At 37.6% G+C, this 22,050-nt stretch overlaps 3 protein-coding genes across 4 annotated transcripts; all 3 read right to left on the reverse strand.

Moving 5' to 3' along the window:
* Positions 1-4,573: 4,573 nt before the first annotated feature.
* On the reverse strand, positions 4,574-6,664 carry LOC122722095. The gene is made up of 2 exons (XM_043951755.1): positions 5,804-6,664; positions 4,574-5,671 (listed from the first exon to the last, which is right to left on the reverse strand). The coding sequence occupies exons 1-2, from the start codon at positions 6,662-6,664 to the stop codon at positions 4,574-4,576; spliced, it is 1,959 nt and encodes a 652-aa protein (XP_043807690.1).
* A 965-nt stretch (positions 6,665-7,629) lies between these two features.
* Positions 7,630-10,552, reverse strand: LOC110603086 (probable beta-1,3-galactosyltransferase 12). Of its 2 annotated transcripts, none has more exons than XR_002486088.2 (7): positions 10,067-10,552; positions 9,781-9,933; positions 9,619-9,701; positions 9,445-9,544; positions 9,195-9,308; positions 8,387-8,536; positions 7,630-8,081 (listed from the first exon to the last, which is right to left on the reverse strand). XR_002486088.2 is itself a non-coding variant. In XM_021740760.2 (7 exons), the coding sequence occupies exons 1-7, from the start codon at positions 10,471-10,473 to the stop codon at positions 7,993-7,995; spliced, it is 1,089 nt and encodes a 362-aa protein (XP_021596452.1). In that variant the 5' UTR covers positions 10,474-10,551; the 3' UTR covers positions 7,630-7,992. The 2 variants fall into 2 exon arrangements, 1 of the variants encoding a protein (XP_021596452.1); XM_021740760.2 differs by having other exon boundaries at positions 8,387-8,529; positions 10,067-10,551.
* Positions 10,553-14,093: 3,541 nt separating this feature from the next.
* LOC110604181 (zinc transporter 4, chloroplastic) lies at positions 14,094-16,165 on the reverse strand. Its single transcript, XM_021742311.2, has 4 exons — positions 15,877-16,165; positions 15,722-15,779; positions 14,839-15,584; positions 14,094-14,746 (listed from the first exon to the last, which is right to left on the reverse strand). Exons 1-4 carry the CDS (start codon positions 15,889-15,891, stop codon positions 14,291-14,293), a joined length of 1,275 nt encoding a protein of 424 aa, XP_021598003.1. The 5' UTR covers positions 15,892-16,165; the 3' UTR covers positions 14,094-14,290.
* Positions 16,166-22,050: the final 5,885 nt, after the last annotated feature.

Genomic DNA, 22,050 nt, shown 5'->3' on the forward strand with positions numbered 1-22,050 from the left:
ATTATTATTATTTATGAATAAGTTTTAACTCGATCAAATCCAATTATACGTAATTAAAAATAAGAAGTATTTATATTTTTATTATTATTGTTTGTTTTTAATTATTCGTAGTTAACATGTATGCTATTTATTATTAAAATATAAAAGTTTAATGAAAAATTAAAACATATTTAAATTATTAAAATCTTTTATAAAATTTAAATGTTTAACGTTAATTAATTGCCATTTGATTTTAGTGTAAAGTTGAACGCCAAAAATGCATTCAACATTTAAAATTTTATTTTTCGGTTAACAACGCTTACATTATATGCATATTAATTTTTCAATAATACACATTATATGAGTATTATATTTTTTTATTATATTTGATGACCGCTGGATTTCTTCACCCCGGTCTGGGATCAGGCCCACGACACCAGGTCCTCTTCTAGGGACCTTCAAGCCTCATCACATGCATCAAGTCTGGCCCACTCAGCCTGAAGGTCGGACTCCCATCAATCTCCTCAATCAGGTCGGCCTAGCCCTTTGGGCCCGATGAATAAAATCCTCTCCGGGTTCAGCCCATATCATATCATTCGGTCCGGCCCAGAATCAGGAAGAAGACCTACCCATCCTTCACTTGGGACCACCCGTACGCGCGCCCGGAGAGAATCAGGGGCCATTACGCATTGGACAGAGATCTGATTCCCTCGTACGTCTGTATTAACGTAGCAGGGACAGGTGGTCCAATGATACACGTTCTATTAACACGTCACTAGCAGACAAAAGGAAACATATAAAAAGAGAAATACTCTCCTCTAGGTCTAAGTTTTTCCAGTTTTACTAAACCTATTGTAAAACCCTATTTTCTGGATCTCAGATCATCAATTGGCGCCGTCTGTGGGAACGAAGGAGATCTTTTCATCGCCGGAGTTCCACTCTCACAAATACCCACTGAGATCCACAATGGCTAACCATAACGAAAAACAACGTCACTCCAAATGACTTGAGCTCTGCCCAAGAGGGGCAGCAGTTCTCTTTTTCTAGTCCTACAACACCAAACAACCAAACACCCATTCCTTTCAACTCCTCGCCAAGCCTGGCGGGGAATGCTCCCGCCGCTACCTTATCCAACCAAGACCTTCAAACCATGGCCCTCCAACTACAAAGCACCGCCCACTGGTTGGGGCAGATAATGCAGCAGCGGGGCCTTAGCACCCCCACAAACGTGTCACCAGTAGTAGAAGAACCCCAGACCAACGAACCTCAGCCTACCTTCAACCACCCCAGAACTTTCAGCCAAGAAACCGGAGACGGGAGGAGGAGAGCCGGAGAAGAGGAAGAGCCAAAAGCTCGAGTTCATGGAAGGAAGGTGAGGGAGCTGATAGAGAACGATGAAGTCGATAGCTACTCCGCCGGAACCACCAGAAGAGTGGGGAGCGAGACGTGGGAAGAGGAGGGCCGCCAGGAGAGGAAGCCCAGGCGGGAAGAAGAAAGTGTAGACCAGAAGTTGCAAAAGATGAGAGAGCAACTCTTGGCCGAGCTAGGAACGAAGGATCAGAACCAGGCCCTCCTACCCACCTCTTCACCCTTCTCGAAGTGGGTGCAGCAAGAGACTGTCCCCAAGAAGTTTATGATGCCGCCTATGGCCGCCTACGACGGGGCCGGAAACCCCAGGGAGCATGTCTTGAACTACAAGACCTTCATGGAGCTGCAAACTTTGTCAGATGCCCTGATGTGCAAGGTATTCCCTACGACGCTCTCGGGGCCAGCACAGGCGTGGTTCAACAGCCTCGAGGCTGGAGGTATCAGCAGCTTTGGAGATCTGGCCACTCGCTTCATCAGCCGGTTTATAGCCGGAGTGCCCGAAGACAGGAAGATGAGCTACCTGGAAACAATCAGGCAGAGGAGAGACAAATCGCTCAGGGAGTACGTCGCCCGTTTCAACACGAAAGTCTTGCAAATTTCCGAGCTCGATGAGGGAAGGGCTGTAGAAGCCAGGCAGAAGGGGACGACCTCAGCTGAGTTCTTTGGTTCATTGAGTAGGAAGTCTCCGACCTCACTGGCCGAGCTAATGAAGCGGGCTGAAAAATACATAAGGCAGGATGATGCCTTAGTGACAAGCAGGTTCGCCAGGGGAGCGACATATAAAGAAAAAGCACCGGAGGAAGGAAGGCCGGAGAGATACGAGAAAAAACATGGCAAGAGACCTGAACCGTATAGACAACCCTGGGAGCGCAGGGACCAAAGACCTCTTCCTCCTCAGGTCCCTGAGCAGAGGCCACTCCCTTTGGTGGTTCCAGAGAAGCTGACCCCACTCAATGCCTCTAGAGCCGAAGTGCTCATGGCCGTCCAGGACCAGGAGTTCCTCCAATGGCCCAGACCTATGAAAACGAAAGCAAACCAGCGAAATCCTGATAAATATTGTCAATACCATCGCACGCACGGCCATGACACCAATGACTGCTTCCAGTTGATTGCTGAGATCGAGAGGCTAATAAAGAGGGGACACCTCAAGAACTTTATAAAGAAACCGGAAGGACAAGGACCTCATTCGAACCCAGCAGCGCAGACATCCAGAAAAATGGGAACAGGGCCAGTAAACGATGGGTCCAGCGGAACCATCAATGTGATCGTTGGAGGAACAAAAAGCTGAATAGACTGGTAAAGCAGAAAAGGTACTTTCCTTAGAATGTTTGTGAAAAGAAAATTCTTGTATTATAAAAGCATGAATAACACCATCTTGTAGTAATGCAATGATTATCTCTATTATTATAGTGCTAACCCTCTCAGGAAAAGAAAAAGAACAGATACCAGAAGACTTCCTTGAAACATAGAGACCTCCTGGAGGTAGAAGGCCGGCGGGATCAACAAGATCTCCCCGGAGCAAAAACGGCCGGCGAGGATCTCAAAAAGACCTCCCGGAGCAAAAACGGCCAGGATCCCGTAAGATCTCCTGGAGCAAAAACGGCCGGCGAGGATCTCAAAAAGACCTCCCAGAGCAAAAACGGCCAGGATCCCGTAAGATCTCCTGGAGCAAAAACGGCCGGCGAGGATCTCAAAAAGGTCTCCCCGGAGCAAAAAACAGCCAGGATCCCGTAAAGATCTCCTGGAGCAAAAACAGCCGGCAAGGATCTCAAAGATCCCTCGAGGCAACAAAAACCGGGATCCCCAGAGATCTTCCAGTATCACATGCTCACAGAGGTACACAGCAACCACACGCAAAAACAAAAGTTCCGGCCTCACATAAAAGATTGGGGCACGAGATCATAAATAAAAAGCTAAAACTCCAACCTCCCAAAGGAGCTCGAGTCGTAAGGTAAACAGACTTTGATCTCACACAATAGCCAAAAGCGCCAAAGCACCATGCCAATCTCAAGAAAATGTGCTCGGTACTGATAAATCCAATAGGCAGACCGAATTAAAGCGAGGCTACAAGTTTATAAAAGGAAAGCTGAAGTCGAACTAATAAGCAGTCAGACTGAGACATAGCTGCATAAGGCTCAAAAAAAAAAAAAAAACGACACAAAGGAGCTCGGGGCACCAAAGTGAAGACAGTGAAATTCCGTACTCACAAGCTCGCGATACAGGCAAAAGCCTAAGCAAAGAACAAAAATCTGAGCTCCTTAATCTGCTGAATGGATGGATTCACGACAAAAGTAAGAAATCCTGCCCACAGCTCGGATTTACTCACAGTAAATAAACACTTAGCAAAAATGACCCTGGGAGAGGAAAATGACAAAAAAGCTGAACTCCCCATCCCAGTGGAGCATACAGCCCAGACCGCACCAACTGATAAAGGGTCACTTCTAGAGGGACCAGATATCCGAGCTCATAACCAGAGAGAGCGGTAAAATCGTCTAAAATGAAGCTGCACTGTTACAAATAAAGTTTAGGGATTTACCCCCTCACCACTCATGTAATAAATGTTGAGGAGGTAAAGGGGCAACTCGAGAAGAAATCCAATGGCGTAAGCAGATAAGACCCCAGCTTTAGCTCTTATCAAATCAGAACTAAAGGCAACAAAAGCCAGCCCTGTTCATCACCTTCAAAGGTACATGATCTGACTTATTATTATTAAACAAAGGTTGTATGCCCGAGCTCATAGTAACGAAGTAATAAGAGAAAAATAAGGATGTCCTTACAAGAATCATAAAAACTTGAAGGTTGAGAGTTCAGCCTACTGTTAAAAACAAAGCTCACAAGTACAGTTAGTCCAGCTCGAAAAAAGCTTACGGATAAGAATGCCTTAGTGAAATAGATAATTTATAAGTCAAAAGTTCAGTCAATGGATAGAATTTCAGTTCTGACGGGCTTGAAGGCAAAAAGGAAAGACAGTATAGTGGATTCCTTAGAAAAATTACGAAGCACATAGTTTAAGTGTTTTATTTTCGAATCTTTAAAATTAAACAAGTCAAACTATTTAAGCAGAATAAGTAGCCCGATGAGGAGGGAAGAACAAGCAGAGGCAAGAACAGCTCAAGTATAAATAAAGCCAGAGAAATAAATAACAATCAAAATAACTCAAAATACGAACATAACTCGAAAATTAAATTTCATTAAAAAGAAAAGTAATTACAACCTACTCTACAGTCTACTCTACTGAAGGAAAAACAGTCCTTAAAGGACTTACATGTCTAGGGGCATTAACATCTACATTACTTTCTGTACTACCTACATTTACATTATTTACATTACTATCTGTGGAAGGCCCAGCACCTTCTGGCTCGGACCCCCCAATGCCCACAAAAGGCACGACCTCCAGCCCCCGAGGTCCAGCATCTCCATCTCCCAGCTCGGCGCCTGCCTCAGAAGGCCCAGCTGCAGTACGAGGACCCCCTTTGGGCAAAGGCCTGTCATCCTCCCCATAAAGCACCGCCTCGCCATCAGAGTCTTCCTCTGCAGCTCGGAGTTCAGCCAATGGGGTAGAGGGAGCATATCTGGCTGTCCTTAGGCCCCGATTGTACCCAGAGACGAACATGCGGAAGCCCTTATTCCATATGGCAGTCTTCATTTCCTTAGAGCCTTGAAATTCCGCAAGTCGCCTCTCACAGGCCTCAGCTATCTTGGCTTTAAATTCAGAAGAACTTGTATAGTCCTGGAGGTGAGCTTCACAGGCCTGCTGGATCTCCTTCTTCAGCTCAGGGGACTCCTTATACTCCCTTAAACACTTCTCGACCTCCAGCTGGACCCTGTCCTCAGCCAATTTAACTTCTTCAAGCAGAGCTGAGCACCTCGTCTCCAAGGATTCGACTTGTTGGCAGAGTTGCTGATTCTGAAGTTTGGACTCCTCTGCCACCAAAGTCAAGCCCTTAACACTATCAGCTTGTTTGCTTAGCTCCTGCTTCAGGACCACAACCCGAGCTACGGCTTCACTCTTTTGAGCCAGAACGGCATCAAATTTTACCTTCAGCTGCTCGTACTGGCGCTGGACCTCCTCCTTCTGGCTCACAGCCTCGTCCCTCTCACGTAGAGCATCCACTGCAGAGGACAGCTGCTTCAAAACTTCCTCACAATGGACCTCTGCTGCAGCTGCCCTCTCGTCGGACTCTTTAAGAACCCTTCTGGCATGAGATAACTCCGCCTCAAGGGACTTGGCGTGCTCATGGGCTGCGGCCAGATTACTCTGGGCGTCGCTGGTGGCAGACAGATTTTCCTCTAAACGGGCCTCCTCAACCCGGCGATCCACAGACTCCCGGAGAGAGTGGTCACGAGCGTCCACCTCCATGAAGAGGCCCATCACCTAGCGCAAAAAGAAAAAGCTGTCATAACAAAGAAACAAAGAAAATTAGAATACAAGCAGAAACCAGAACGAACGACTTACCATCAGGAGCATCTCCCTGATCGTATCTCCCAGCTCCCCCCGAGGTCGAGACCGGAACGCTGCCTGCTCCCTGGTAGAACTAGCTAGAAGACCAGTGAGAGGAAGCAGGCGTGGGTCTGAAGCCTCTGCGACGCCACCAAACATTCGCTCCTTGATGATTTCAGCAACTACGCTCGTAGGAGACTGATGAGTGATGTCCTCCACGTTCAAAATGTCGTTGTCGGAAGCAAACATCAGGGGCACCGTGGAAACATCCTTTTTCTTCTCAAGAGGAGGGAGAGCTGGAGCCGACCCCTTGGAAGCCCTAGATTTCTTCCGAGCAGGAGCTAGGGCAAACATTTCGGGGGAGGCAGGGCGCTTGTCCCCAGCCCTATCTATAACACCTCCATCACTAGCAAGGCCGGATCCAACCTCATCAGGAACAGGGGCATCTCCGGCAGGAGCCTCCTGAACATCTTCGTCTATAAGAATAACCTCTTTTCTTTGTCCTGAAGCCTCCTCTTCAGTAATGGAGACCTCAAGTCCCACAGTAGAAACATCCACAGGAGGAAGAATGGGATCCGCCCTCGCCAGCCTGGCTTCCTCAGCCATTTCAGAAATAACCCCTGGAGCCTCTTCCATCCTCTCAGTAGAAGAGCGTTGAGGCCGGGGGGCTTCAGAAGATTGGCAAGTCGAGCTCGATCTGCTGCGGTTAGGGGGCCGAGACGACTTGCTACGTCGGGAACTCGGTCTAGGAGCCTGAGAAGATGCTGGGGGAGGAGGAGGTCGAGTAACCGACCTGGAAGAAATAACCTCGGCTACCCTTTGAGTAGCCTCCTTCATAGATTGCCCAGCCAAGAGAGCATCCAGAGCAGCGTCCATGCTCTCTCGGGACAGTATAAGATTCTTCGGGGGCTTGATTTGGTTCGTCTTCACGTCGGAAGCTGCAAAAATCCAAAATCAATACAAAGTAAGATAACAAGCCACACGGATTACAAAGGCAAAACGACACAGCTAAGTGGAGTAAAGTACCCGCGTCTTTAATATCACAAAGATTAGACACAAACATACACTTCTCGACATCATACTTCTTTTCAACAGAAGTCAGTCGAATATACCTGACCTGCTCAGTAAGGCTCAGTTGGGGCAGGTCATTGCAGTTCAGTGAAACGTCCTCCCAGGAGAGTTCCAGGTCCCAGATGAGCCCGGACTCCTTCTTGAGCTCCACTACTGCAAAGCCCTCCATCCAGCCCTTTATTGAGTCTTTATGACTCGAAAAGATTGAAAGCCCTCCCCGAGAGGAAAAATAATAAAAACTCTGGATTGCTCTGACTAATCGGAAGAAAGAAACAAACAAATGCACCCGACACCAGGTCCTCTTCTAGGGGCCTTCAAGCCTCATCACATGCATCAAGTCTAGCCCACTCAGCCTGAAGGTCGGACTCCCATCAATCTCCTCAATCAGACCGGCCTAGCCCTTTGGACCCGATGAATAAAATCCTCTCCGGGTTCAGCCCATATCATATCATTCGGTCCGGCCCAGATTCAGGAAGAAGACCTACCCATCCTTCACTTGGGACCACCCGTACGCGCGCCCGGAGAGAACCAGGGGCCGTTACGCATTGGACAGAGATCTGATTCCCTCGTACGTCCGTATCAACGTAGCAGGGACAGGTGGTCCAATGATACACGTTTTGTTAACACGTCAAATGATACACGTTTTGTTAACACGTCACTAGCAGACAAAAGAAACATTATAAAAGGAGAAATACTCTCCTCTAGGTCTACATTTTTTCAGTTTTACTAAACCCATTGTAAAACCCTATTTTCTGGATCTCAGATCATCAATATTCATTCATCGCATAATTAATAACTAAAAAATTAATATTTATATAAACACGTGATTTATGCAAATCATGTGACAAATCTGCTTGACAAAAATAATCAGATCACAGTAGATATATTTCATCAAACTCCGATCTGATCCAGTCTGTCATGATCATAATGGTTGCTCCGATGTAGATCTGGTATCCATATCGTACATACTTACTGTTTTTATGTTTAAGAACTTTTTTACATAAATAATTCTGGGGTAGAATGCTGAAGCCACCTTTCTTCCCAAAGCTGTTTCAAGAATATAATTGCTTTCCCAGCAAAACAGCTCCACTTGCCATGTGTGAATACAACGGAAGATGAACAAAACAGAGAGACTATCTATCATCGGCCTGCAATGTGGGGCTTTTCGAACACATATCAATCTTGTGAAGCTCTTTCATCCGAGCAGCGGGATTGCATAAACCTGAAATTTTCATTGATTCACTAATTAAGGAGTTTTCTGCAGATATTACGAAATAATAACAATATTTTTTCTTGGATTTCATTAAGAAAAAGTTCCTGAAACTCAACAGAAAAGTTAACATTTTTTTTTATTATCCTGCAGATGATTGATCAACAAGTCACCTTCATCATACCACATTTCCAGACAAGTTATGCGTGTGTATATATATATATATACACATGTATATTTGTCTTGTTCATCATTGCCTTTGGCCGGAAAAAAAAAAAGGAAAAAACAACTGTGGGGAGTCGAAAGATGCATATTACCTGAACATTTAGGAATGTCCCAAACTGCGATAGATGTCGGAGTGCATCGAGGATCACAGATTGCTCGGTTATCTTCATGGTGAACATTCATAGCAAGCATCCATGAACCAATAGTGACATCCTCATTGTTGAACATTCTCAAACTGAAAGCTAGGAGATGCATCTATTTAGCTTAGCAAAAATATGTTGGAAAGCAAGAACATAAAACATGCATAACAATATGATGATGTTGCAACTTGAGTGCACCCACTTGATTCATATTTTTCGTGCCAAGAACCTCTTTGCTAGCGCCGTGAATGGATAACAGTCTCAAGGACAACGAACAAATGAGAACAATAAGAAATCGAAAAAAAAAATGCAAGAGAGAAAGGTTCAAGGTCATGCTTTCATATTTAAACAGGATTGGACACATCTTAATATCAGGGATGTAAACATGATACCACCATGTCATTGACACTGAAAGTCACACTCATGGCCAATGTAGGCAGAATCTTGAAATGTTAAAATAAAACAACTAGGACTCACAATGCTTGCATGCAAGCTGCCTCTCAAACATCTATTTGTTTGAATTCAGCATCAAAGTTTTGGCAGGCCCTTGATGTTTAACATTGTACATCACACAAAAAGCCAGCAATTACATAGAAGCAGCATGATTTGGCTAGCATATATTATAAGTACTCCAACACGCTCAGCAATTAATTAATCAGATTTATGCATGCCTGTACTGCAAAGCAAATATTTCGTTGGCCAGACTCCAGAGATAAAACAAATAGAAACAGTAGAAAAAAGTTTTATGTAAATGAAAGACCTGTTGTTTCTAGCAGCAGCTAAAGAAGCCACAACCTCTGCTGAAAGAACATATATAGGGCCATAAGCATGCAAAAAGTACTCATTTCCAATCAGATGTCCAGAATTTTCATACCTGAAAATTTTGCACTTGTCAAAACAATCCTAAAATATACATATATCTATCATATTCACATTAAAGACGTAAAAAGAACTGCAGGAGTTGACAAAAAATATTGCAATAGATCATAAGCAACAATATTCACACATACCACTTCATTTTAGGGTCAGTGATCACTGGCCCTTTCTTCATGCACCCAATATAGGTCATTGAATGGGTTCTTTCCTTAGCGAGCAGAGTTGCAAGTCGATCTAACAAAACAGAAACATAAATGTTAATAGCAATGTTTCTGAATAATAATTGATTTTCTTGTCATCTCATATACCTGGACGCAAATAGATGTCATCATCAGCTTTAACATAATATTCTGCTTCAAAAAGCTTATATGCTGCCTTGAAAAATGCCAACCTAAAATGATGGAAATCAAAGGTAATATCAGACAAACTATTAAGTGAATTGACAAGATGAAACCTTTAAATGACCTTACGTTTTGTATGGAAGCCTTAGATATTCTTCCTCAACATCAATCAGCATGAAATCTCTGTACTTCTCAATTTCTTTCTCAAGTCGTGCCATCTTCTTTGTATCTTTTGATCGCCCTATTACAAACCTAAATGCTAAACCAGTAGCTTGCTCTAACCTACAACCAGCAGCAACAGCAGCATAGAAATTAACTTAATTGACAAGAAGTAGCAAAATCATTAGTGATCCTAATCAAGAACACTAAATGTCTTAAAATTTCTCAAATTCAGTAAAAAAAAATCACAACATACCTCAAAAGCCCATCTGGATCAGAAGGGAACCAAGTACTTCTAAGAGCATCACGACGATTAACGGAAGCGAACCCAGTTTGAATCCCAACGAACCCAAGAAGCTTAGGCCGATTATTCAGCGCCTCATTATTATCTCCAAGCTTGTTAGAACCCGAGCTCGAGTAGAATTCCCGGAAAGTGTCTTCGGATCTACCACAGCGAAAAACCGGCAAGGGCCGGGACCGGCGGACTGCGGAGATGGCAAATATTATGGCAGCAAGGCCGATGAGAAGGGAAACAAGTGAAAAAACGAGGAGGTGCAAGGGATAACGAGAGGAGGGAGGAGTAAAAACGGGTTTATTGGGCTTGATGGTTTTAGAGGAAGATGTGGGGAGGGAAGGGGAATGGCGATGAGAGAAGAGTGGCATTTGCTTAGAACTTCAAATCCGGTCTGTTTTGGACAGACAGCGTCTTCCTCTAGACCAGATGTCTAGTACTAGAACTAGAATTAAGACTTTTCGAAAAAAAACAAAAAACCTAGAATTAAGACTGGTTTGTTTTTTAACTGTCTAACGTTACAGGCAGGTAACTTTTTAATTATCGAAAGATAAAGTGAACAATTGAATATTGATAACAGGGTCTTAACCCAAGAAGTTACATATAAGCACCTGAAGTCCACACTCAAATAAAAGGCCTAAGACCCAACAACAACAAACCTTAGAGCTTACGGATTAAGGAAATAAGCTAAGGCATTTTAGTTGTAGTGGCTCAAGGCAGTGGTGCACTCCTTCCTGATCACAGGATTGAGTTTTGTGTCTTTTTTTTTGAGTTGCCTTTTGGAGTTTTAAAGAAATTAAAAAAAAAAAAACACAGTTGCCACCGTCTAACTTGATTGCCACTATCTTTAATAGAAAGAACAACCGAGCTTCTCTAGATTTTATTGAAGAAAGAGCACAGTAGAATTAGGTGGAAGAACCCCTGAGTCCTCTTTTGCTACATGCAAGCAAGCAAACCAACTGAAACCCTCAGAGAAAGCCTATCTTAGGAGATCGAGCATCCGGAAGAAATAACATGAAGGCCAAGGCAAGTTGTTATCATCTCGATAAAAGGAAAACATAACTTGCACCAAAAAATCTAAAACAAAAGGAAATTCATATGTATAATCTTCTTAGGGGTGGAGAGTGAAACCAACTCTTTAGACAAGATGAGGAGTCGTTCCTACTCGAAAGGAATAAGAGAAACCATAGAAATCTAATAAGAGTAGAGGACCTTGCTCAAGAAAGAAAACAAAAAAAAAGAGAAGGTTTTCTCCTTCCCTTCCGAAAGACAAATTTAAAGAGAGCAACTCAAAGAGATTTTAAATTATAAGCAATTTACCTTTTTTGGATAATTATTTGTGGGATAGCTTCCTAATACATCCCTATCTAATATGTACTTATAAATAAATAAATAAATAAAACTTCTCATCAAATAACAATCTAGTAATTGAGTAATGTTAATAGGAATGAGCAGTATTCGGTTCAAATCGAAAAAATCGATCGAATTAAATTAATTTAAAATTTTAATTCAGTTTTTTATTCATTTCGGTTCGGTTCAATTTTTAATTTCAGAAATTTCAGTTATTTTAGTTCGGTTCGATTTTGATAAAAAAAAATTAAAATAACTGAACCGAACTGATTAGCGATAATAATATGTTTTTTGTAATAATATAGAGAAATTAAATCATATTAAAATTAAATATTTTAATTAAATTTAAAAATACTAATAATAAAGTGTAAAAAATAAAAAAAAAATTATTAAAAATTGAAACCGATCAAACCGAATCAGACCGGTTCGATTTGATTCGGTTTTTGATCAAAATCGATTTGGTTCAATTTTCATAAATACTAGAATTTTAATTTTCAGTTTATTCAATTCGATTTAATTTTAAATCAAATCGATCAAATGGTCACCCATAAATGTTATTGTAAGGTATATTAGTAAGAAAGATATGGAATTCATTGCTTTTAACTATATAAACTTATTTTCTAAATTTATGTGGAAAAAGCAAATAGGTTTATTTTTATAAAACGGATAGAATATTAAATAAATTACTATTTATCTCTTGTATTTATTAAAATTAATTAATTAATTTTTAATATTTTATCTAAATTAAAACTTTTATATATTTTATAAAATTGTATTCTTAACTTACTCTTTTAGATATTATTTGATTGAAATAATTCAAGTAGAAAATTTTAAATTTATAGAAAGTGTTAAAATTGTATTTATTTGATTGATATTTTTATTTTAACTTTTTAATATAGAGAAAATAGATTACTTCCTCTCAACTAATTAAATTATTTATGAAAAATTTACTTTCTAAAAAGTAAATCATTTAAATTAGATGAGGCTATAAATTTTTATTAAATAAAATATTAATTAATTTTTTAAATATCGATAAGATAAGAGTGATTAAATAATATAAATAATTTAAATTATAAAAATTAAATCCCTTGAATAATTAAAAATTAAAAAAGTCTAAAGACTATAAATCTTAAGATTAAACAAGTAAATTAATTTTTTTTTTACTTTTTCTTTAATATATTTAAAAAAAAAAAAAGAAATTGATTTTGTTCTAGCAGCTTTTCCACCAAGAGGTTCAGATGCTCCAGTCAGGGATATTGTTAAAAAAATAGAGATTATATCATAAAATATTTTCTTTACAGACTATAATCGTTGTCTGGTAATCACTCAACGCCCTTTACTATTAGGGTTAAGGAGTGAAAATGTAGAGGCTGGTTGTTGCGCAGTTTGCTTTGTCTTTCTTTATGTAAAATAGATGGTTCTCAAAAGACATATCTTAAAAATGTAAAAATGAAACTTTGATCAAATCATGCATTATAGTATATTAAGCCTTATAATTTTTTAAGAGAATTATTCAAAATATTTACGATACAGCTCATGTGAATCACAAAGCTTGCTAGTTTGATATTAATAAGTTCTTATTTTTATTTAGTAATAATAATATTAAAATTTTGATTTCAGATATATAATCCAGGATAGATTTAGACTTTTTTTTTTAAATTAAGTGTATTGGATAAATAATTTTGTTTTGATTTCTATCACACTCAAATGATTGGGTGTTGAGTAAATAATTTTGATTTTGGTCTTTCCTTTTAACTTCTTATTTGATTTTTTTTTTTTTTTGTTTTTTTTTTAAATTTTGGATGTCCAATTGAAGTTTTAGGCTTAAGCCCATCGTGTAATCCAGGGCTTATGAATGAATTAATATTCGATTAAAAAAAAGTATCCCGACCGAAAGATTCCTATGTATCAACCTAAAGAGTAGAGTAGCATAAATTAGACTTTGAAACTACACCTTTAACTGCTTGGTGCTGATTTAAAGTTAAGCACTTTCAAACTACACTTTGCACATTGCTTGTGCAATTTTAGACGAAAACCGTAAACACACGTGAAAATAACACAACAAAATTAAAATTAAATTTATTCATATTCATATTAAAATCCCGTCAATCCAATAAAAATAATTTAATAAGATCACCAATTAACTTATTAATCCGATTTAATAAATTTAACACACTTTATCATTCATATCACATCAATATAATTTACTAATATGTTTTAACATATTAATTTATAATTATATTATTAAGAAATATATTATTCAATATAAATATTAATTTTTTATAAATTATTTTTATTTTATTTATTAAAAATTTATTTAACGTATGTATTTATATAATATTATATTATTTTATAAAGTTTTTATTAAAATATTAATTTATTAAATGTTAAATACTTTAATATTAAATAATCAAAGTTTATATTTTAATATATTATTAAATTTATATAAATATATTAAATCATATCAATAAATTTTTTTCATCGAATTGTGTTAAATTTCATTTTAATTCAATATAATTAAATTAATTATATCAGATAATACATATAATAAAATAAATAAATTCACTGTATCATATAATACATATAATAAATATTGAGCCTTAATCGTGTTCACTTGCGAATCAGAATTGCCACTTTGTCATTTCTTTTTTTTTTTGGGAAGGATTTTTTTCAAGAGAAACTACAATATGAAGACTACAACAACAGTTCATCGCCTTCCTAATTTCCCTTTCTCTCCTGAACACAATACAAAAACTTATGAATTTAACGAATTTTTGCATGTTCTCATTCATTACTAAACACCTAAAAAGAGAAAAAAAAGAAGAAGAAAAGAATAACCTAAGCCCAGATTGCAAGTGAAGCCATCAATCCTGCTCCAAGAAAGAGCATGAAATAAGACACTACTTGAAGCCTAAAATTGCAGCTCATCCTCTTACTTAGAAAATCAGCAGCTATCAGGTCCACCAAAGCCATGTAAACAAGAATTCCAGCAGACAGGGAATCTAAAATGCCTTCGGCAATTAGAGCTCCCGAGCTGTGTGCATTGTAAAATGAAGAGATGCCTGTCCCAATTCCAATTCCAGCAGGAGTTGTTATGGCGAAAAAGCAAGCCATTAGTGCAGTTGACAGGGTCTTGAACTGTGCCTGCAAGATGCAGCCCCCAAGAGCAAACCCTTCAAAGAATTGATGAAATGATAATGCTGCTATTAAGGGTCTTATAGTGCATGGGCTCTGTGAAACTCCCAGTGATAATCCAATAATGACAGAATGAGAAACAATCCCAAGTTCCAGTATCTGCAAATTCAGAAATCAAGATAAGTAATTCTTCCAACTAATTCACCATTAGTCTACTCTAAACTCACCAAACCAATAGAAAATGCACTCACCTGCGAGACTACGACATGTCGTACACCACTCTCCTCGTCACCCTCACTAAATCCATGACCATGCCCATGTCCATGTCCATGACTGTGACCGTGACCATGCCCTTGCCCGTGCTTGTGCCCATCACATGCGTCCTGCCCGTGAGGATGATTGTGTCTGTGGTGCGCCGCATGCGCGTGCATCCCCACAATGTGCATCCCACCGCCTTCCTCTTCCCCAAACACCTTTCCATTAGGTCCATTGGGTTCTTTCGCACCAGCGAAAGGGACAATACCCGATTCAGAAACAGCATCATCCGAGCCAACCCTTGCTTGCTCCTCACTTGCCCTGTTCAGGCCCTGCTTTCTTTCGTAATATTGAGTGCCCACAAAATCCACAAGCAGAGTCAATAACGAAGCCACCATAGCAAAAAAACCTGAAAATGGGAACTTGGACCATGGGTACTTGGGCAGGCAAGGATTCGTGAGGGCCTCGGATCCACCAGAGAGCATATGAACAAAGCCGGTGGCGAGAATCACGCCAGCCGCGAAGGACTTTGCAGCAACAAAGAGGCTGCCGTCTGTACGAAGGAAACGGCGTTGCTTTCCAATGAGAGGGATAGCGATGCCAACTATGCCAGCGAGAAGAATAGAGGCGATGGCAATGAGTTTGAGGACGAGTGCGGCCGAGTCGTCTCGGCAAGCTTCAATTTCGGAGGATAGGCACTTCGTGTTCGTCATAGGTTCGGAAATTCCCTGAATTAAAGAGTCTTTACTCACAAAACAGATAAAAATGATCAGTTTGGTTGAATTACAAAGAGAACAAACAATTGGGTGAATCAGAGTTCAATAACACATTACATAACACAAAAACAGAAGACCCAGAATCCCAAATTTGTTGATTTACCTGAGAAAGCTCGAGTCTTTAATCTGAAACGGTCGAGGCAAAGCAACTCCCAGAGATCCTATCAAACATAAAAATATAAAAATGGGTACAGAAGGGAGTCAATAGGTATCATCCACCATGTGTTTGAGAGAAGATCTGAGACACAAAGAACTAACCTCAAAGAAAAACATTGATAATGAATCACGAATGGGTTCCTACGCATATAAATAATGAGGGTTTTGAAAAGAACTCAAATCCCAATCGTATGTGTAAAGTCCATAAAGCGAAGCTCGTCCGAGGATGATCTTATCGTGCGCCAAGTAACAGAGCTTAGATAAAAGAATAAATGAGAAAGGGAGAGAGAATTGATGGAAATTTCATTGGCATTAAGAGAGAGTGTCGACATAGTTTGACGAGGGAGTGGCCAAATAGAGAGAGATGGTATCTACAGTTGCCGCTTTTCGTAAGAGGATGAGCGCGATTATGTCGACACTTTTTGTATATATTTCTTCCCTTTATTTTATTTTTTAAATTTGCTTTTACGTGTATCATTGTTTTTCGGATCGTCCATATGTTGCGAACATGACGACATGGGATTATCTCCCTCGCTGCCCGAGCCTTCGGGTAATGCGCAGATACGTTGCCGTTTCCTAAAAAGCGGTGAAGTGCCGCTGCTGTTTTCTCCATAAGAATTACTATTTACACTTTATAATATAATAAAAAATTATTAATTAATTTATTAATTTTAAAAAATATATTAAAATATTTTTAATATTTTAAAAATTTTATTAATTAATTTATAGAAAATTTTAACCATTAAATATTATAAAAAAATTTAAATATTCTTGATATAAAATTATTTATTTTTGATATAAAAATTTAATTAATAAATTTTAAAAAACATTTGAAAGATTAATTAATAATTTTTTAAAAGTATAAAAATTAAATAGTAAAACATTCAATGAAAAAATTAACAGAAACTCTAATTAGTAAATTTTTTAAACGTTAATAATATTTTAATGTAATTTTCAAAATTAAGAGATATTAATGACTTTTTTCATAAGAATTAAGTAGTATTTTTTTTTAACATACAAGAAAATACATTACCATGCTGCAAAACACAATAAAGCAAAACACAGTAAAGGTTATTACAAAATTATTGTAATTTAGATAATCAAACTCAACAATTTCAAGATAAGATACTTTTTAAAAAAAATTTAACCACCGACTTAGCGAACCAATTCATTATTTGAGGAATATACTTGAATAAAATATACGTAATCTAAAGACTAAAATGCAATATATTCACACTGATTTTTCAAATTGAAGAGGATATAGACTTACACAAATGTATTGTATAACAATAAAAAGTATGTCGCACACTTAATAAAGTAAATGCCTATATCAAAAACTCATTTAATACTTACAAGGACAGATCGAACTTCACTTGTAAGAATAAAGAAATAATGAATTTTTTTTAACAATGCCATGAACCATAGTCCCTTTTATATAAATAGCATTAATAATAATAACAATGGGAAACTAATTCCACCAAGCAATATCACATATAAACTTAATAACCACATATGGAGGTGGACTACAATAAAAAATATATAAGGTATTAGATGAAGCCAACATAGAAGTAAAAGGATTAACAAAAACACTACTCTACTACAATTGCTATAAGTCAGCAGATATCTATCAGGATGTAACTGTAAGATCACAGTCAATTTTGTCAAATATGCATTTATTCACTCTTTCCAAATATACTATAAAAAATTGGGAAAACTCTACATATTCCTACAAGAACTAACAAACAAACCACTTTAGCTTAAGGACACTAAAAAATATATGTAATATATGTTTAAAGGTTTTGGTTGAGACAAATAAATAAAATATCGAGAGTAAGCTACAATAACTCGAGTTGCTAAATTGTTCAAGACAGACAAAGCACTATGAAGCAAAGTGAAGGAAAAAATTTCAACTTGAGCGTAACCTGAAGGGACCAAACAAACTTCCACAACCTTTGAACAATAGAAACTGAAGGAGAATGTAATACCCGGCTAGACCTCGGCGGCATCGAAATTTCTATTTTCCGGTGGAATCTCGGATGTCGGAAACCTCTAGAAGGGTAAAATATGTTTTTCTAAAATGTTTTCATGTGTTTTAAGGTTTTAAGTAAGAAAGAAATTGAGTTTTTGAAAGAAAAGCACCAAGGAAGAAAAGTCAGGTTCGGCCGCCGAACCTCATGTTTGGCCGCCGAACATGGTGGAGTTTAGGGAGCACCTTTGGCCTCCAAAGGTGGTCTGGCCAGCCACCTATAAAAGGCCCCATATCCGAAAATGAGCGAGTTTTCTTTTCTATTTTCGGGCAAAGGTGAGTTCATGCCCTTCCATGGTTAGTTTTGATGTCTTCCTTCAGATCATTCATGTTTTTGATGAGTTTTCAGACAAAGAAAATCTCAACACACTGCTTCTACCGTTATTGTTCCTTAATTTTCTTGTAATTATTTTAAATTCAAGATATGTATTTTTTAAAATTAAAAAATAAATATTATTTAATTTCCTTAAAAAGAAAATAATATAAAATTATGTCAATGTGTATTATTGTCATTATTGCATAAAAGAATATTAACGTGAGCATCTCAACTTCTATTCCAAGTGGGATCTTTTTTTTTAATGTAATGAAAAGATAGTTGTTAGAATTAATAATTTGATAGTAAGCTAAGCCGCCAAGAATATGCCACCATGATGTCGTCATATAGATATAGAAAGGTAGCTTTCGGCACACAACTCCTCTTGTTGACCTTGCCTTGTGTTAACATGTTCACTTCACCAACCATGATGTAAACTTGCAAGGATGGAGGGCCACCCAACCCCGTTTTTAGTCTTCTCGCCAATTCTTGCGTCGCAAACTGCCAAAATTCCAGCAATGGAAAAAGCCATTGATTCGTCTCTCGCCCAAAAGTTGTTAAATTTGGGCCAGGAAGTATTAGCGAGTCGAGAATTGGCCCAAACTTTTAAAACAATATGATGGTCCAGAACTTTTCTTTTTCTCCCAAAGATAGATGAAGATTCATCATTGATACAGAACATTACATTCAAACCTAGGTCGTCAGAAAGAATACAACCATGGGTCTTTAATAGTAACTTACCCTTAAACTGAAAACCTAGAGGACTGCAAATAAAATGCAAAAACAAACGTGCCGTTACGGCGTATAAATCAACTAAATTATTTATAAATTATTTAAGATTCATTTAATAAAAATTTAATTGAATTTAATTTATTTTTTAAAAGAATTAAAATCGAGTTTAATTTGTAAGTTCATTTAAGAATGAATTAAATTAAAATTTAATAATAATCAATCCAATTAAAATTCATGCGGTTGACTCTTTTTTAAGTTATAAATAGACTAATTGAGTAGTCTCGTTTATTAAACTCATGACTAAATTCGTAAACAAATTTAATAATAGACTCGTTAATTAAGTCCATAAATTAAATCATTTGCAATTTACTTAAATATTTATATTAATTTTATATTTTATAAATTTAAAATTAAATTATATTTTTTCTAAAGATAATATTATTTAATATTACGGTATAATCATTAGGAAGTGTAATTATTTATAATTTAATCTAAAATTATGATAAAAAGTTAAACTAATGTTATGAATATAGAAGAAATAAATTTAGCATTATGTTCTTAATATAAAATAATAAATACTAGACAATAAATAATTTTTAATAAAAAAATTATAAATATTCTCTTAATAATGATGTAAGTAATATTATTCTAAAAATATCCGCTCAATCTTTAATATATTTATATTTATATTATTTTATTTTTTTAAATTTAAAAAAATTAAATAATATTAAACTATATAATTATATATATTATTAGTATATATATATTTTTTCTCTTTGATTGAATAATTAAAATATTAATTTATATATTTTTGAATCATTATATGTCTTTTTAAGTACACATTTTTTTTTATTTTTAAAAATATCACTCCGCCATTATTATTGTCACTATATATATATTAATTATTTCATATTTGTTATTATGTAATTAATTTCATAAATTAAAGTGTTCTATAATTTAAATATAAATTAATATAATAAAATCATTGAAGTATATATATATAACTAAGTTGATTATAATCATATCAGTATATTTACTCCATATATAATATTTTGTTTTTATATTATATATGGTAATTCTTTTGTTTCATGTATAATAATTTAATATATAATGATATAATAAAACAATCACTTAGGTAAGCACCCGAAAATAGAGTATAAGTAGGCACTCGAAAATAGAGTCACGTAGCAAAAATCTAATCAGATGATACTTGGTTCCACAAGCATAAAAGAATATGCGGATGTCGTAAGTTTCAGCTAATCATTAAGACTTTCTCTCTCAAATTATAGAGCGAGACTCTATTTGAAATTACCGTTAGAGAACATAATCCAGTAGATCTCTATTATACCTATAATCGCGGGATCTCTTATCCACTAGCCGGTGCTAGTTGGATTTGCAGGAAATGTGATAACTAACACTATCTTCTTACAATATAAAAACTAATGATCATAGAGATCAAGATACGCAAATCTTACACAACTACTCTTGAGTCTAAAGCATTACATTACACTCACCATTTTCAAGTTTACTGACTTGAGCATCAGATTGATTGCCATAGGCACCCATCACCTTGCTTTCTTTTTATTGTAGGTTGACTAATCGCAGTACAACCTCATTTTAGCCATATCATTTGGTTCTGCTGTCAGGAGATCCCATTGTATTTTCTCTGTTTAATTGGAGTAGAAACCGGTCTTTCATTCATTGTCATTTTAAAAAGCAATCGTGTCCCTCTTCTATACTCTAAAATAGTTGATAATTCATGAGTTGCTACTAAGGTTGCTACCAATGCTGCTCCCAATAAGGGCATAATCATTTCTTTCACTCCTAGAAGTGGACAAAACACCTCATTGATGGTCAATAAGGATGATCTGAGCAACTTAAATAATGAGTAGATGACATAAATAAAGTTTGAAAGGAGGCCTCTTTCATAACTCTCAGGATCAAGGAGGAAGCTTCCATCGACACCCCAAGGACTCGGATAGAGGCAATCCAAGGGAAGGCCAAGCTGGAGGAAGAGGAGTCGTCAGACGAGACTCCAAAAAATGTTGATTGGAAACTAATACGGGCCATATAAAGGTACCAAAAGGAGCAGGAGGATGATTATGGGTTGGACGATGTCTCGCCCCTGTCAGAAGAGATCTTGGTAGAGACACTTCCTACCAAGTTCAAACTTCCAAGTTTGGACAAATATGACCGAACAACAAATCCCATAAATCACTTGACGATCTTTAGGACCACAATACAGCTTCAGGATGTCAACGATTTCGTATTGTGCCAAGTGTTTCTGTCAAGACTCACAGGTTTGGCTTAAAAATAGTACCAACATCTGAGTCCAGGTTCAATTTAGAACTTTATCCAATTCGCTATGTTATTTAAATCAAGGTATATGACTTCTATACCTCCTAAAAAGCTCTCCTCTAACTTGTGGAAGATCTACCAAGGAGAAGGTGAGTCTAAAGAGTTTTATCTCACGATTTAATGCATAAGCAATGCAGGTGGAGAAATTAAATCATGAGATAGCATGTGAAGCGTTGAAGAAAGGACACACAACATCAAGTTCATGGATTTCCTAATCAAGAATCTAGCTACTATGTACCACTAGCTGATGGACAAAGTCCAGAAGTATCTCAGGTCGATTGATGAAGTCCAAGCATCGAGAGAGGACAAAATGATGAGTCAAAAGCAAAACCAAAAGGCAGAGAAACGTTGGATGGATGAAAGTGTGGAGACAAGAATACGGCCACAAGGAGAGTAACCTCCAAGCCACATAATTTGGGAGTTAGCCCTCTGCCAGACCACATGGCGGGTATCTGCCAGACCACATAAACCAGGTGTTACTTCCGCGCAAGGCATTTTATGCCATGGCCACAAGGCGGGTATCTGCCAGGCTATATAATCTGAGTGTTAGTCCCGCTAAAGGCATTTTATGCCACAATCACATGGCAGGTATCTGCTAGGCCATATAATCCGGGTGTGACTCGCGCTAAAGGCATTTTATGCTATAGCCACAAGGCGGGTATCCGCCAGACCATATAATTCGGGTGTTAGTCCCGCTAAAAGCATTTTATTTCATGGTTACAAGGCGGGTATTCACCAGACTCATAATCTGGGTGTTAATCCTGCTACCTAATATATTTTATGTCATGGTCACAAGGCGGGTATCCGCCAGGACACATAATTAGGGTGTTAGTCCCACTAAAGGCAT

The sequence above is a fragment of the Manihot esculenta genome, chromosome 16 (genome assembly GCF_001659605.2).
Source record: "Manihot esculenta cultivar AM560-2 chromosome 16, M.esculenta_v8, whole genome shotgun sequence".
Lineage (NCBI taxonomy): Eukaryota > Viridiplantae > Streptophyta > Magnoliopsida > Malpighiales > Euphorbiaceae > Manihot > Manihot esculenta.